Genomic DNA, 16897 nt, shown 5'->3' with positions numbered 1-16897 from the left:
GAGGTGTCAAACCTCCAGAGATAAAGTTTATAGACCTTGGAATAGCACTATAATTTTGGTGATGTGTGTGTACAGCAATAGTGAACCTAAAAGTAAAAGTAAGTGTCCAGCATCTCTGTGGCCTCCTCTGGCCCTGCTCCAGCAGGTCCATGTTCTTCTGCTGTTGGTGGCCCCAGAGCTGGAGGCAGCACTGCAGGGGGGTCTCCCCAGAGCGGAGCAGAGGGGCAGAATCCCCCCCCTCGCCCTGCTGGGGATGCAGCCCAGGGTGCGGGGGGCTTGCTGGACTGCCAGTGCAGGTTGCCGGCCCATGGCCAGCTTAAAGATGAACATTCAGTGTAAATACCAGGGCCCTGAGCGTGTGGACAGGCCTCATGGCCCTCACCAGCCTCTCCTACGGCCTTCAGTCCTACCCCTGCCCTCGGGCCCAGGATCTCGACTTCTGATTGAACCTGGGGTTCTGTCCTGCTCGAGGCCCCTGCCTGACTCTGGCCCCCACAGATCTGGGCCCCCACCCATGGCTGACTGACTTCCCAGCTTGATCATGGGTGTTCCTTCTCCTAGGGACCTGCCCAGGTGTCGGCTGTGTCTGACCCTGGTGGCCATCGCAGCCCCAGGCCCTGACCAGCATGTTGACTCCCCAGTTGGACCCCAGACCTGCCTCGTCACCACAGCTTGTCTGACCCTGTCTGCCATTGCCACCGGGCCTGCGCTGCTGCCATTGCCCGGGCACCATGGGACTGAGCCTGGCTGGGGACACCCCCACCCTGGCAGCTGAGGCCATACTGTTGTGCTTGGCCCCTGGCTCTCCATCCATTACGGAGCAGCTGGCCCTCTGGGATCACTGACAGGATTCATAGATTGGTCCAGGCCGGAAGGGACCTCCAAAGGTCATCTAGTCTGACCTTCCTGCAAGGATGCAAGAAGCAGATCCATTATCTACCCCAGAGACTCCATAAACAGAGACCAGCCAAGGTCACCCGGGACCTGGAGAACAGTAACTCATCTTGTTCTTTGCGTCGCTTGCTTTAGCATTTCAGATGCCCTGGAATCTGTTATAATGGAAGAGGAGATGGTGAATGCTCCTTTTAACTAAGAATTTCTGCCACTTCTGGTTTTGTCCTGTTCCAGACGCTTTATTTGTATATATTAGATTATCTGGGTTAAGTGCAGCTTCTCTTTCTCCCTTCTCTCTATCTACTCCAAAGTTGTTTAACAAGATCTTCCTGTTTTTATTCCAGCTCAGTATCAAGAAGTCACAGGTACTGACTGGCACTCAGCACTGAACTGATTTTTTATGCAGTGAATGCACTTTCTGTGTATCACTGAAGAATTCGTAGGTCTCCAGCCTTTGATTTCTCAACCTTGCTTTGCTGAGAGATATTGAAGAAGTCTCTTCAGACACCTGTTTCATTCCCCTCCCACTTCTTCACAGTACTTTTTATTGTAAAGAACTTATTTTTTCCCCAAGTGTGACTGTGGGGAAATTCACCGTTATTATAATGAGCAGGACCGGCATCTGAAAGGAATTACGGGAGTTGGAACATGACTGTAGGAATCTGTAGAATCATAGAATCGTCTAGGTTGGAAGGGACCTTTAAGATCATCTAGTCCAACCACCAACCTAACTCTGATAAAAAAACAAAAGAAAACCATATAAAAAAAACCCCACATCACTAAACCATATCTCTAAGCACAATGATGGCAGCAGCTCTTTGTCACTCAGGAGTCACGGAGGTGGCTGGTGCAAATAAACACAAGCCCTAAATAAATGGATTCCCTCCTGTAGTTTCACTATTATGCTTTTGTTTTTTTTTTTAAATCAAAATTGCCTTAAATTAATGGGCTAGATGGGGAGTAAAAAAGGACCAATGACTATTGTATCTTCTGTAGAGCAGCACCTTTTGGGTACCAGCACGGGGTTTTTCTGGTTGTGTTTTTTTTCCTTACCAGAGTGTTCAGCTACTACTGCCATCCTTTCCTTCTGGGGAAAGACACAGGAAGTGGCTTAAGGAGCAAAGGCTCCTTTGATGAGGTAACTTGGCCTTAACCTATGCCTCGACTGGTAAATCCCCAGTGCGGACAGGGCGGCACCGCAGGCCAGCGGGGCTGAACATCCAGCGTGGCCTGATGAAGAGAAAACACGTCTGCTTGGCCTGGCCACGGGAGGTCTCCCCGGACCAAAAGGGCAGGAGGAAGAGACCTCCTGTGCCCAGAGCTCATCGCTGCATTTGAAGGAGTCTCTGTCCTCAGTAACAAAACTCTCACTTTAATTTCTAATCTGGACTTTATTTATACAAAGCAGCATTGTGGCACGTAGAGAAGAGGCGCAGATTTTAGGGACGAAATATTGAGTGTCTGTCCTCCTGAGAAGATGGAGCAGCGTCACTGTGCAGCGGACACACGTTTTAGAAGAACGTTGGCTTAATGTAATTAAACAACCGAGACTTCAGAAAGAACACGGGTAAATAGTTTCTGCAGTTGCACCGGGCCATCCCCGCGCTCCCCTCCGCCCGGGGCCCCGTGACGTCGTGATGACGCGTACCACACGTGTTCTGACAGGCTGACGCTGCCGCGCAGGGCGGGGCCGTGCGTCACCTGCCGGCGTCGCGGCGCAGCCGTTACCCGCGCGCGGCGCTTCCGGGTGCTCGTTGCGCGCGAGGGCGGGGCTGGCGGGAGCGCGGAGGAGCCCCTTAGGGCTGTAGGGTACGAACGACTGTGATTGAACACGGGTGGGACCCGCCTGCGGCCGGCTGAGCGCTCAGCGCTGCGGCCCAGGCCCCTGGGCTCTCTTCTGGCGCTGGTGAGGCCCCACCTCGAGCGCTGGGTCCGGGTTTGGGCCCCTCACGGCAGAAAAGCCATTGAGGGGCTGGAGCGTGTCCAGAGAAGGGCAACGGAGCTGGGGAGGGGGCTGGAGACCAAGGAGAAGGGGCTGGAGAACTTGTGAGGGAGGCTGGGGGGGTTCAGCCTGGAGAAAAGGGGGGTGAGGGGAGACCCCATCACTCTCTACAGCTCCCTGAAAGGAGGGTGTAGCCGGGGGGGGTCGGTCTCTTCTCCCAAGGAACAGGCCATGGGACAAGAGGAAACGGCCTCCAGTTGGGCCAGGGGAGGTTTAGGATGGATGATGGGGAAAATTCCTTCCTGGAAAGGGCTGTGAAGCCTTGGCAGAGGCTGCCCAGGGCAGTGGTGGAGTTGCCATCCCTGGAGGGATTGAAAAGCCGGGCAGAGGTGGTGCTGAGGGACATGGGTCAGTGCTGGGTCTGTGGTGGGACTCCAGGAGCTGAAAGGTCCCTTCCAGACTGGACAATTCTATGATTCTACAGTGGGAAGGGGTATTCTGGGTTTTTTTTTACCTTGTCTCTGTGCAGGTGGTGTACCAGGTAAATGAGAGCTATGAATTCTTACCTGATTTATCTACTTAAGCTGTCGAAAGTCTTCCAGACCATTTTTTCCCAGATGCACGATGAGATAGATATTGCCATGGGTTATATTGCCTTTGCATTTCCATTCCTCCAAGGCTGGTCATATATGATCATACACCTCTGAAGTGCTGTAGGGAAGCCCAGTTCTCAGAGGCTTGGACAGTACGTTTTGCTAAAATGTTCATGCTTAAGCATCACTAGATCACTAGTTAGGGAAACTTCTAAAATATGTAGTGTATTTTCAATAGGCGCTCTATTTATTTTGTCTCTATCATACAATTCAAATTCAGCATGTGAGGGAGAATAAAAAGGGATATTATAAATTTAAATGGAGGAAGAATAGATCTAGGAGCTAGTATTTCTGTACTTTCTGTTTCTTCACTTTAACTGAACTGTGTATGCAAGGTGAAATAAAGGAGTATCATGAGGTCTGCGTTCTGCAGTAGTTAAATATTGCAGTGGCCTCATAAAATTGTTGGATAAAGAGATGATGAAATAATCACAAAGGAATATGGTGAAAAGCGGTGATATAAGCCAGGCCGCTGGGCTCTCAGCTTAGTGCCTCTTTGTTGGAGCTGATGGGATGGGGTTGAGCAGCACCGTGCGGCAGAGACTGAAGGGAGAGAACCACATGGTGAAGGGGAGGAAGGAATTTTGGATTTGGGATTTAGTGTGGCATCCCTTCCAAATTCCAGCATAGGCTGTCTCTGTGAGCACTCAGAGACTGTACTGTCTCCCTCTGGGACATATTGAAAGGAGCAGAGAAAGGGGAATATTATCACCTGCTCATGTTCCACTTCTCCCAAAAGAAGGTTCTGTAGTTCTGAGACTCCTTTGGCCAGAAAACCATGATCCTGTCACGTCAGTTTCTGCAAATTAATGAGGTGTTGCTTTCCCATGGTTATCACATGGATGAATTCAAAATATGCGAGAGTTGCTGAGCTGAGGAAGCCAATGAAGGCGAGCACCTCTGTAGGACAGTCTGTTGATTGCCTTGCTCCTGCCCTGGGAACCTTGGTACCCACTAAAGACCTCCTAAAACTCGTTTGTGGCTGGTTGGGTTTGTGGTTTTTTTTTTTTTTTCCTTCCAAAACAAGCAAAATCAAATAACTTTGACTCTAGTAAATGTTATTTCTTCTCTGGGAAATAGCCAGAGGCATGTTTGCTTGCTTCTGCCTGTCCTCTCAGAGAGTGGAGAAATGGTTAATATGAAAAAAGAATGCAAAGTGGTGCCAGACCACACTTGTTTCTACTGGCCTTGTGCAGGCGATCTGAATATCACTTTTGCTGTATCAACGAGTAAGTCATTCTCAGCTGGGTATCTTGGAGTGCAAGAAAAACTAAGGGGATAAAGCAGCTGGGAGTCTTTAAGATCGAGAACCTTGCTCTGGTGTGTGTGCTAAGGCAGGGATTTGTTACCGAGGTTTCGGTAAAAGTGTATCTTTTGCTGTGTTACAGCATCGCTCAACAGGAAAAACCCGGCTGCGGTATCAAAGGAGCCTGTGTATCGATCCCTTTAGACCCCCACTGGTTGTGGTGATGGTGAGAGACCACTGTGCTAACAAAGCTTCAGAAACTGCCTCTGGCAGAAGCAGTGGGGCTGCCCCCGAGTCAGTAACTGGGAGTCACTGGTGGGGCTCAGTGTCCACTCACTTTGGGTGATGCGCTGCCCTCTGCCTGCCTTTTTGAATTTACTTACCTTTTGTTCTTGAAGCTGTAAGATGTACAAACGGTTTCAGCTTAAGACACACAAATTCAGGTCTCCTGCTGTAGTCCAGAGCAAGTTACAGTCAGTGACTTGGAGATCAGTTATCATAATCTTTAACTGAATCACACTCAGACTTTGGTTCCTGCTGTTAATACAGCCTAGGGCACTCGCCCTTCGTTTTTGCATTTCTTTAGTCAGTTGCTTTAATAAATACAATTGTTTAGTTAACTGTCTTAGGCCATTTGTATGGTAATGTCTGCCTGGCCTTCAGTAAGGCCTTTGACATGAGCCTCAGAGTGAGTTTAACTTCTGTGTGTGTTTTGTAAAACCTTTCTGAACTCGTACCAGCCTTTAATCTGAAAATGTTTGGACTAAACTGCGTCTGCCTGTGCCGTATTTCTGTGCTGAACTAAACCCTGGCAGCTGGAGCAGGCCTTGGCCAAGGTCCATGATATTCCATTTTTGAATCTGTAGTTTTCCTCAGCTTGGCCTCTGCTGAATTCCCTCCATGGGGCCAAACCTGGCAGTTCATCCTTCTCTCACTAGAGGTCATATGTTTTTAGCGTACATTTCCCAAGTCCCGTGGAAGGATTGCCATTATGGGTACAAAACAGGAGAGAAAAACCTCCTGAATGTTTCCATTCATGATAATTTATTCTTCTGCTGACTAAAGTGTCACTCCGGTAGTTCCCCTTTACAACTGACAGACGTGTTCTTCAGCAAGTTTGTAAATTCACAGAAATTTAATTTGGGAACTGTTTGAATGGAGAATGAGTGTGTTTTCCAGCTTCCTTCACCAAACTTCCTGCTTCTCCCACATACTTGTGCCCAGGTTTCCATTATTGTTGCTTTTCAGTCTTCTGCTGTTGTATTTGCCGCTCTTTAGCAAGTTCCTCTAATTAATTTTGCTGTGACTCTTCTTAATTGAGTTCTGTAAGTTCTTGACTGTCTCTCTTTCACCAGACTCATCATTTTGTGCAACGTTTGCTATTTGAGCTACATCATCCCCTCATTTCTTGCATCTTTAACTCGTGAGCGCAGTCCTTCCACAGCGCCTTCCAACAATCAGTCACTGTCTCGCTGCTAATCAAGTCTCACGGAGCGAGACTGTTTCTCAAGGCGTGTTGCGACGCTTCCAAAACCCACACGCTGCGGTTTGGTTTGTGACTCCGTCCAATAACATGTTTGTCGTTAATGGAGTGTTTTGGAGGTGGCACTCTTTGGAGGAGTGCGGTGGCGGTGGGCGCAGCTCAGATGGTGAGATGCACGCCCCGCAGGCGGGTTGGTTGGCTGTTTTGCTGGGGACCAGCGCGGTGTAAGTGCTGGATTGTTCACTGACCAGCCTCTGCGACACTGGGTGTTGCTCCTGCCCGTGTCTGGACACGAGGGACTGGGGAAGGTGAGTGGGGTTAAGTGGTTCAGCACCCCCGAGTTTCCCGAGCGGTAACCTAGTGGGGGTTTACATTTGGAGTTGCCACATAAATCACTGTGTAATATTAAAATGGGGTGTTTTTTCATGATGTGGGATTGGAGCGGTTGTTTCTTCAGAGCAGTGGCGGCTTCTGATGGTGTTTCTGAGAGTTGTGTCTCTTCTGTAAAGGATACGTTGCGATGCAAAGCTCCGACACCTCTCGCCCTGGAGATGCGGCTGCAGCCTCACCATCGGCACGGACTCCTTACCCTCTGAATGCTGCCATAAAGAGATTGGGGGGTTGGTTTTTAATTTTCATGGCCATTCTTGATTGGTTTGGAAATCCTGGACTGTTAAATATTCACATTATTCTTGAAATAGAGATTTATAAGATTTTCATTGTTTGGTTTTTTTTTTTTTTGCCAGGTAATACTTGAACTTAATGCACGGAATTCAGTTTTTTGTGGTCTCTGAGAGCATTTTTTCAGTCACAGGGTTCCTGCCTGTCCAGGTCCCTCTGGGTGGTGTGTCCCCCCCCCCAGCCATGTCACCACCCATACATCTTGGTGTCACAGGCAGACTCATTGAGGGTGCCCTTGGTCCCACTGTCTGTGTCACCGATGAAGACATTGAACAGTGCTGGTCCTAACGTGACCCCTGAGAGACACACCCATCACCGATCTCCATCTGGACATTGACCACCACCCTCTGGCTGTGACCATCCCACTAATTCCTCATCCACCAAACACCCCAGTCATCAAATCCCTCTCTCCCCAATTTGGAGAACAGGATGTTGTGCTGTCGTGGCCTAAGTCCAGACAGACACCATGCGTGGCTCTTCCCTTGTCCCCTGATGCAGTGCCTCCACCACAGAAGCCACGAGGCTGGTCCAGCAGGACTTTGCCCTCAGTGATGCCAAGGTTGTCTTGAACCACCTCCCTGTCCTCCATGTGCCTCAGCATAGCTTCTGGACCACCGTGTCCTGCGTGTATCACCCCACCTGGTTGGCCCCGTGTCCCTCCCCCACCACAACAGCTTCTCTGGAGCAGGATCCTCTGTTCTTCTTCCCCCTCCAGGAGTGAATCTGCTGCTTCCAAAATAATGAGTCCCCTTCATTCTACACAAAGAGTGAATAGTCACTGGTTTAGGTTCTCTTACTCCCCAGATGCCAGTTTTCTACTGAATTCACGTAAGTAGCACATGCTCACCTTGATGTTCCCGCAGTTGGCATTGATTGAGGGGATTGTTCACTTCTGCACACAAGAGCAGAGCAACCCCTAGTCCATCTGCTGGCCTAGAGGGTGACTAATAACCAGAGCCAAAGTGTTGATACAGAAATTGCAGACTTCACACAGGGCAAACGACATTAACTAAAGGCTCTAAAATGTAAAGTAAACTTTATTATCCTTGAACCACAAAATAGATTTCTTTGGTTGTACAAATTTCACTAGTTACAGTCTTGATGCGCTAATTTTTCCCTCAGAGTCTCTCGGGAGAGAATGGGAGAGAACCCAGAGCCTGGCACCAGGTACCGCAAAGGGAAAAAAAAAAAAAAAAGAATCACAAGTTAGTCACCAAAACCAATCCAGGATTGTTTCCAAAATTGCTGTTGTTAAAAAGCAAATGCTAAAATTAGATTTAAAAAGGAAAAGCTCGAATTGCTGATGATGGAAGCAGCCACAGCTGCAGTTTGAGATTATCAGAGTTCCCCCTTCAAAGCTCTGTAAAATTAAAAGGTACAAAGTCAGTTAAAAGGATCCACCGGATTTTGGCATGAAGGGAGGGTCTCAACTGACAGGAGCTGCGTCCGGGTCTCCCTCAGCAAAGCTATGAGCGCAAGTGCCTGTGGCTCCCGCGCCTCGGAGAGGCTCCAGGTCCAGCTCTGGTCCTGCTGCCGGGGACGCAGCAGAGAGCACCGCGGCGTCGGGGCTGACAGGTCACTGCCGCGCTCAGGTGCCTTTCTCCATACCGGAGGCATTAAAAAAAAAGAAAAAAAGAAAAGGGATGTTTTACTTCAGTCGTGGGCAGCACAGCAGCAGAGACTGATTTCGGAGCTATAGGCAGCATCTGCCTCCTCCGAGTCTGCAGAGCTCACTCGATACCGAATCCCTTCTCAGCCCTCGTTCCGCTCCTGGAAACCAGGAATCGCATCCCCGCTCTTTTTTCATTTTCGGTTTATTCCCTCTTGCACAGGCGGGGATGTATTTTCCCTGTTCTACACGGAAAGGGGCCCGAAGCCAACGAGTTGGCAGAGAGTAGAATTGTGTAGTTATTGCAAGGCACAGGCCGGACCCGTCCCCCTTCCCTGTGCTCCCCGCAACGTCCCGTTCCCTTCCACAGCCAGGGGACTCGCACAGTCTCCTCCTCCCTGTGAGACCCCGATACTCCTACCCTGACCCCTGCATTGCAGCTCCCCCCCGTCCCCTGAACCCCACCCCGCTCCCTTCGCTGTTCACGCTCCCCACCTCTGCCACCGTCCCCGATCCCCCACTGTTCTGCTCGCTACGGCTGTCACACGCTGCTACGCTCCCGCTACAGCTTCTCGCCTTCCTCCTCTCTGCCCTGCCTCACCCAGTCCCTCCTGGACCCCTGGCCTCCTCCGACACCCGGTGCTTGTGCCGTGGGTCACACTGCAGGCGTGGGACACGCACAGAACTATGTGTGTGTCCCCCGGCAGGCGCCTGTCCCCCAGAACAGCCGAGTGTCCTGTGCGGGAGAGATGGCTGCGCTCACAGAGGCGAGTGGCAGAGCTAGCACAGGCTCTTGCTGTTCAGGCTCGAGCACACGGGTGTCAGCCTTAGAGGGAGGCACTTCACTGAAATTACTTTTTTTTTTTTTCTCTTTTTCTTCTTTTTTTTCTTTTTTTTGCCTCCAAGCTGCCCATTTCCACGTACTCCCCAAAGAAAGGGAGGTGACACAGTGTGGGAGGTGGAAGGAGATGCTTTTTGGCAAAAGACTGGAAATTAAACAGGAGCAAAGGCAGGCTGGACCTTCCTTCTAATTCACACCAGAGTAGAAGCTCCCGTATTAACCACTAAAACAATCCAAGTTGAGGAAATAACAGCTGGAGCCCAACGCACTCTAACACTCCTATGTTCTCCCTGTCCTACCCTTCCCCACACACACTATTTACAGGCTAACGAGCTGCCCACCATCCTGCCCACACCTCCTCTCCCTTTGCCATCAGTAAGTCTAGTGATGTCCCGTTTTCAGGATGTGCCCCAGTGCATTATCGGTGAGAAAAGAGGGCGGTTCACAGCCTCAGAGGACGATAGTTGACCACAAAGCTCCCTGGGGTGCTCAGTTCCCAGCCGGAGCCCGGGAGGCAGCAGTGTGGGCAGTCCGTGCTGTCCCCGGAGCGCGGGAAGCTCGACAGCCCCGCGCCGGGCCCTTCCGTCGCCCAGGTCCCTCAGGTCCTCTACGTAGGGACGGCAGCCTCCAGGCTGCGCCGGCTGTGTCGGAGCTTGCGTTTGCTGCTGTACAGGGCCATTTCTTCAAGTGCTGATGGAGTGGGTGTCGATGAGTCGCGAGTTACTAACGTGTCCTCTTCCTCGGGCTGCCCGTCCTGCTCCTGGGGAACTGTGCAGAGCAGAAAAGTGGAGGTTTTAAGAGAAAGTGCTGGGTTAAGTAAGTGCATCACTGATGCAGTTAACGTAGACGCAAGGGTGTACCCAGGCACTGACTCCGAGACAGCACTGAAGTCTCAGTGATTTACAGAAATCCTGTGCCCAGAGCTTTGAGGTGACCGGTGGCTCGTGTGCTGACGAGTGTGGCTCGGGGAAGGAAGTCACACGCAGGAGGCATCTGCCCCTAACACCATGATTCACTGAAAATCACTGGAAGCGGGAAGCCTTAGGACAGATCAGGTATTCCCAAAGGACTCGGGTGTGTGCTCCAAGCATTTCAGTAGTTCCAATAGAGGAACACGCACTAACGAGCAATGTGCCCACCAGAAGGGTAATGCTAACGAGAGAGGGGAGCATTTTGGCCTTGCTTAATGTTGCAGTTACAGGACTAAGTGCCTTCTGCAAACTTAGGCTGTGACTTGGGTGCCTCACCAAAGGGACTTGCCAGGAAAACCCCTCTGGGCAGGGCAGACTCTCAGAAAACTTGGTCTTTGAGGATGTGTCCTGCATCTAAAGCTCCTCACCCTCCTGAAGGAGCTGGTAGAGCTTTTCTGAGGTGCTTTGACCAACACCTGTAACATCTGTCCTTGTGATAATTTGGCTTGAGCAAGTACTGTGAGATACCACAAAACCACAGGTTTTCCCCTTCAAGTGCAAACCGGCTGCTGGGAAGCCTCTCTCAGGTCTTTGAAGGCAGCAGAGAACCTCAGAGATCTGTGACCATACGTGAGATCAAAGGCGCAGAGCTGCTGAGCTGTGCCCAGTGGCCCGTCCTCTGCTCTGGAGCCAGACTCCAAGATGCAACATCCTCCTTGTGACAGCACCCAGGTACGAGCAGTCGTTATAGTTCAGAATCCTGCCGGAACTAATTAACCTGTTGTCTGAAAAGGCCTCAGAACCAAACGAATGCAGGCAACAAATGTGACACCTTGGGCTGGGTGCGCAGTGACTGATCTCCAAACAGGCAGAACGGGACGGGACGGGCACGTGCAGGCAATAACCCGGGTGGGGGAGGAAATCAATGAGGCTTAGAGGGAATTCCTTCCTTTGAGAACCTCTTGGACCAGAATTTGCCAAAGGAGCCATCAAACATGCGAGTTAAGTGACCTCAACACAGCACACCGAGCTTCTGAAAAACCTACTGACTGTTCCTCAGCCAAAGCTCTCAGCGAGAACAAGCTGCCTCAGGACGAGAAGCACGTCCTCCAGTGGGTAAATAAGCAGTTAAAACACAGAAAAAGCACAGGGAGTTATTACCTGCTGTCACCACAGAGCAGGGACCCGTGTCAGGGTCAGTGTTTGGTAATGGATGAGAAGTGACAAAGACTGTACTAAGAGAAACTGCTGACAGTACCAGCTCTGTATCAGGGGAGTCAAATGAAACTCAGCTACAAAAAAGGGCATTAGGACTTTACAGAGTTGACTGGGAAATGATGTGGAGGGTGAAATTTACTGCAAATGTGAATAGATTCAAGAAAGAAGTAAACAACTCTAAAAGTAAAGGCTTATGAAGTGCTAGAACACTGGCTGCTGTAGCCTGGAGTAGTTTTCTAAAAGGAACCACTTTATGCTTTTCTTGTTTTACGCTCTTTTCTTGGCATTCCCGGTGGCTCACATCAGACACGATATCGGAGTAGCCAGGACCTCATGCTCACCTAATAAGTTTATTATTACACTACTGGATGATGCTTAAGATAATAAAAGTGATCTAATCCCGACTACATATGAAACACAGCATCCTTAAATGAGATGATGATTCTGTAAGGCACTGGGGGAGCTCTCTGAAGACACCGGCACCTCTCAGCAACAGCATTTCACTTTTGAGGATTAGATATCGGAAAAGATGGCAGAACATACAGAAAACCTTCTGCCGCTGTGTAAACTCACCACGTACCTACATTTGCAATCCTGCAGACCCCGAACGATGGGCATCACCCACTTACAGTGGGTGACAGAGGCCCAAACTCCCCACCCACATTCTACCGCTATTCGTTACTCCAGAACACAAACCCAGGCATGCTGTTACACACACTCAGCGGATTAGCCACCACTACAGCACAATGCAAACATCCTACCCAGAACTCAATGTGGCGGGTTTGGGGGTTTCATTCTAGAAGGGACAAAATATGACATTGCTTCAAGCAGCAAGAGGTTGAAGTCCTCAGGGCTGACTCCACAAGCAGGAGAAGGGGAACCCTCTCGGCCCGTGGTGGGAAGCACGGAGTACAAAGAGGAGTCCTTGGGCCCTGAGCTTACCTGAGTTATTCCTGTCCTCGATGTATCTGAGGTCATCAGCTGCATCAGGTGACTGGAAGAGAGGAGAAGACATGAGCACCCACCTCTGCAGCACCAGTGCCAGGCAGTTCCCCACCTCCAGCTTCCAATGCGCTACGGAGACCCTCTTGCCCTCAAGGGCGCTGGTGATACAGCGGCCGGGGCATGACCCTCAGCGAGTGCACAAGATTTTTTACAACATTAATCCTTTGTGCTGACGTCCAGCAGCCCGTTCACTGCCTGAACTGCAGGACGAGGTGTGCGTCTGCCCATCAGAGCTCTCCTCCTTTTACTCTGTGTGTGGGGAGGGAGGATGGGCAGTGGCATGAAAGGCAGAAAGCATAAAGACTAGAAAATGAGTAGAAACATGGGAGGAGAGCAAAGACATGAGCTACGTTTCCTTCAGAGTCCTGGATCCTAATTCTGCCCTGTGCTGTTCCCAGGCCTGGCTTCTGACACAAAATCAACTTTCTTATCAGAGAGTGGTTTTGGTGGGAAGGGACCTTTAAAGCCCCCCCAGTGCCACCCCCTGCCCTGGGCAGGGACATCTCCCACCAGACCACGTTGCTCCAAGCCCCCTCCAACCTGGCCTTGAACCCCTCCAGGGATGGGGCAGCCACAGCTTCTCTGGGCAACCTGGGCCAGGCTCTCACCACCCTCAGGGGGAAGAATTTCCTCCCCAGATCTCACCTGAATCTCCCCTTTTTCAGCTTAAAACCCTTCCCCCTCCTCCTATGGCTCCCCTCCCTGATCCAGAGTCCCTCCCCAGCTTTCCTGGAGCCCCTTGAGGGACTGGAAGGGGCTCTAAGGTCTCCCTGGAGCCTTCTCTTCTCCAGGCTGAAGCCCCCCGACCCTCCTCTTTATATTCAAGTGTGAACAGAGAACTGATGCGGGACAGGAGGCAGTTACATCCCAAGAGATGGCAGAGACAGCTTTGGAGAAACAGCTCGTGATAATAATGAAACTCCACCAGTTCCTGCTAATGTTAAAGCCTCCACAAAATAAAGACCATTCCAACAACCAGAGCTGGCTGTAGCTCATCACACCAGAGTGACACCACCGTGAGAAAACAACTTTGCTCATGGTCAGGAACTTGAGGTGGCTCGAAAATCAGCACTACTCTGGGGCCAGGCAGAACTGTACCGAGCCCTGCTTATTTGCTGAATTAGAGCATTCAATACCTCAAATACTTTGACTTTTCCATCCCTGAAGCACTATGTACAGCTGGATTGAATAAGCAGGGATGGAAAAGTCAAAGTATTATGTTGAGGTATTCTGTTTACTTCAAAAGTGGCTGCATTTGTTACTTCTATCGATCTTACTAGGTTTGTACACAATATTTACATTGAGCTCAACACTTCAACTTTGAGCTACACCAATGTAAGGATGGGGTTTCAGAAGAGCTCAGTATTCAGCAAGTTTAATAACGCCAAACTCACCGGAGAGTTCTGGCTACTACTGATCAAAATCTGTCTTTTAGGGGTCTTCTTGCTCAGCTCAAGAGCAAAAGTGAGGAGTAGCTTAATTTTTTTTTTAAAGTTGTAGGATAAAGGCAGGTGCACACCCCAAAGGGAAGGGATTCAGAGAAAAAGAGGGGTGACTACCAGGGGCTGGGCAGTACCACCAGTGAGAGGAGTCAGCCAAAATGCACCAAATAACATCTAACCACCCGAGAATCCTCACACCACAGCTTGCTGAAGTCAGCCTGGCTCTGGAGATGACACCTTGGGCCTGGGATCTGTGTGTCCTGACAGCACGATGAAGCCCAGCACGACAGCACTCGTGAGCTCTCCGCACACAGCACAAACCTGACTGCGGGCATCTGCTTCACTCTCTTTAGATACAAACCAAAGAAACCTTAAAAAAGCCCTCCCAAAACCAACCTACAGTCATACAGTATCTGCTCAGATCAGCTGTCACAAACACAATCAGTTAATGATGGGCCCAGACAGTAAGAGAAAGGCAGTTCACAGTCCTGGGTGACTACACCAGCCTGAGTCCCCAGGGTGTAGGTGGCCCTGCTTGAGCGAGGGGACTGGTGATGACCTCCAGAGGCCCCTTCCCACCTCTGAAGCTCCAGTGACTCTATGGCAAAGCAGCTTAAACTAAATGAGGCTCTTTTAGGAAGAAGAGCCACCTCGCCATGGTGCTCACCCTCCAAACGTGGTGTTCTTACCCATCATCACAGTTCATCTACAGCAGTTACCATGTACGAGAGTTGTCACCAGAGCTGCCTCTTGCGTGGGACGCTGGTACGTTCTAGTCTGAAGTCAACATTTGCTCCCATTTGCAATTTGTGGACAATAATTTCTATAGTTTTTTCTTCCTTTTTAGTTGTCATAGAATCATAGAATGGTTAGAGTTGGAAGGGACCTTAAAGATCATCGAGTTCCAACCCCCCTGCCTTGGGGGGATTCTCATCTTTCACTAAAAAATATTTCAGGATCCATTAAGGTGAAGATGTAGCTGCTTTATATTTGCAAAGCTTTTGTTGTTAATTTTCAAATCACCTGGACCAACTTTCTCACCACTCCACTGGACTGGAGTCTCCAGTAAACCCTCAGTTACACCGCGTGGCTGGCTGTCACCGCCTCCCACGCAGACATGGCTTTGAGGGACTTCCTCAAGTTATTCAGCCTCTGCTCCAAGGGTCACCGCTTCACGAGCAGGCACTGCCCCCACCTCAGGCCCTAATCTGGCGGCCCAGCATGCAGTTTATACCTGGATTTCGTAAACGGGTTTGGAGGAAGGAATAGCAGCAAATTCCCGGTAGTCAAACTTCTTTTCAGACATGGACTAGAAGGGACAGCAAAAGAGAAGAAACAGAGAAGAGCGAGTAAGGGGAGAGAAACGGGTGGAAAACACGAGCAGGCTGAGAAGGCTGAGCAGAGACAGAAGCAGCAGCAGAGCATCCTTCTCGGTTAGTGCCCAGAGCCCCTGGATACGGCTCTGGAAATGAGGCATCGCTGGGACACCGTGTTTTAGCTGTTCTGGATCAGGACAGGGGTTCCAAGTTGCAGAGAGAAGGTGGTGTGATGCCGTAAAATGCACATCACATCACGTGAGGCAGGAAACGTGTTTTTGTGGAAAAATTGGTGGCAAGGTTCCTGGGGCTGTAGCTTGGTCAGGATTTCAGTCCAGAGTGGGCTGCGCTGTGGGATCCGGGGCAGAACCAGGTCCCCTCTGAGCAGCTGCTCCCGCTCTGCCCTTTCTCTGTCCTACCAACTCCTACAGCTCTCTGCAACAATGTCCTGTTCCATTTATGCAGTGCTTAGGAAAAAGGAAAATGCTGATTATGGCTCAGTTCTGAGTTTCATGCTGTTGAGGAAACAGGGGGCCAAAGTCTCTGAAGCCAAGGGCTTTCTGAACACAGATTAAGTACCAAGAAAAGGATGAAATAATAACTCAGGGAGACAGAAAGCAGATGTTACATCGCAGTTGCAAAAAGGGGGGATGCCTCTAGCAATGGGTACGGCAGAGCTCCATCCACTGTGCCCTCCTCGCAGCTCTGCACATCACGCAGCCAGACCTGGCTCAGGTATTTAAGGAGGGACCCCAGGGCCCGGAGGAACAGCCCACACCCAAGCCAAGAAACCGAGAAACCCCAGGATTATCGGTGAGATACCAAAAGCAAGTAGAGGGATGTCATACCAGCCTTCCTGGGGAGGTGACGTTCCTGGGACTGCAATCTGCAAAAGATGACAGAAAAGCACTACTCAGTGAACGGCTGTGTTGGACCCAACGCCTCCCCGAAGCTGCCCCTTCCCTTTAGCAGCATTTAAGCGTAATCTCCTCTGCGCTCAGCACAGATGCTGCCTTCTCACAACAAACGCCTCTTTCCTGTCTTTTTAACAAGTCACGCTGCTCGTTTAATTTCTGCTCTGGTTCCCTGGAACCACACCTCAGCTGTCCTCTCACGTTCTCTATAGACCAGACCCATCCCCTGTGCTGAGGGACGTCACATGCCCCAAAGGACCGTCCAGTCCAGGCTGTGGGAGGGAATTGCTTTGAATGGTTCTGCTGGGGAAGAGCCCATTAAACTGGAGAAGTGTTAACTTTTCCCCTCCGAGATGGAGAAGGCCACACAGTACCTTCCAATGGCGTTGGTGACGGGGTAGGAACTGGCGAGGGGGACTCTGCCAGCTGCTCCAGCGGGCTGCGCTTCTTTCCCTCCTTGGACTTGGCAATGACCATCTGGGCTTTCAGAGCATCCTGTTCGAGCGATTTCATCCTGCCTCGGGAATGAGGGAGGGGAAAGAGACGTCAGATAAAAGAGACTGAATCAAGATAAAAAGACTCTTATCGAGATAAGACGCCGCCTTCTGCGCCCAGTGGCCGGACCAGCCCAGGCTGAGGTGGGATCCAGCACCCACGGTCCCCTGGGGCTGCCAGACTCTCGCAGCAGGAGAGAACAGCTCGGTTCGCTGTTATCCCGGGACTCACAGAACAGAGCCCAGAG

The 16897-nt window shown here is 50.6% G+C and overlaps 1 protein-coding gene across 1 annotated transcript in view; it reads right to left on the bottom strand.

Annotated features, from left to right (window-relative positions):
- Positions 1-7923: 7923 nt before the first annotated feature.
- Positions 7924-16897, bottom strand: part of SCRIB (scribble planar cell polarity protein) — a 97339-nt gene continuing 88365 nt past the window's right edge. Inside the window, exons 43-47 of the mRNA XM_074145821.1 lie at positions 16530-16669; positions 16090-16127; positions 15160-15234; positions 12421-12472; positions 7924-10117 (exon numbers count right to left, since the gene is read on the bottom strand). Of these exons, the coding sequence (XP_074001922.1) occupies positions 9957-10117; positions 12421-12472; positions 15160-15234; positions 16090-16127; positions 16530-16669 (466 nt within the window). The 3' untranslated portion in view covers positions 7924-9956. The remainder of the gene's footprint in view (positions 10118-12420; positions 12473-15159; positions 15235-16089; positions 16128-16529; positions 16670-16897) is intronic.

The sequence above is a fragment of the Numenius arquata genome, chromosome 3 (assembly GCF_964106895.1).
Source record: "Numenius arquata chromosome 3, bNumArq3.hap1.1, whole genome shotgun sequence".
Lineage (NCBI taxonomy): Eukaryota > Metazoa > Chordata > Aves > Charadriiformes > Scolopacidae > Numenius > Numenius arquata.
The sequence above is the reverse complement of the archived record's forward strand: the minus strand, read 5'-3'. Positions and strand labels throughout refer to the sequence as shown.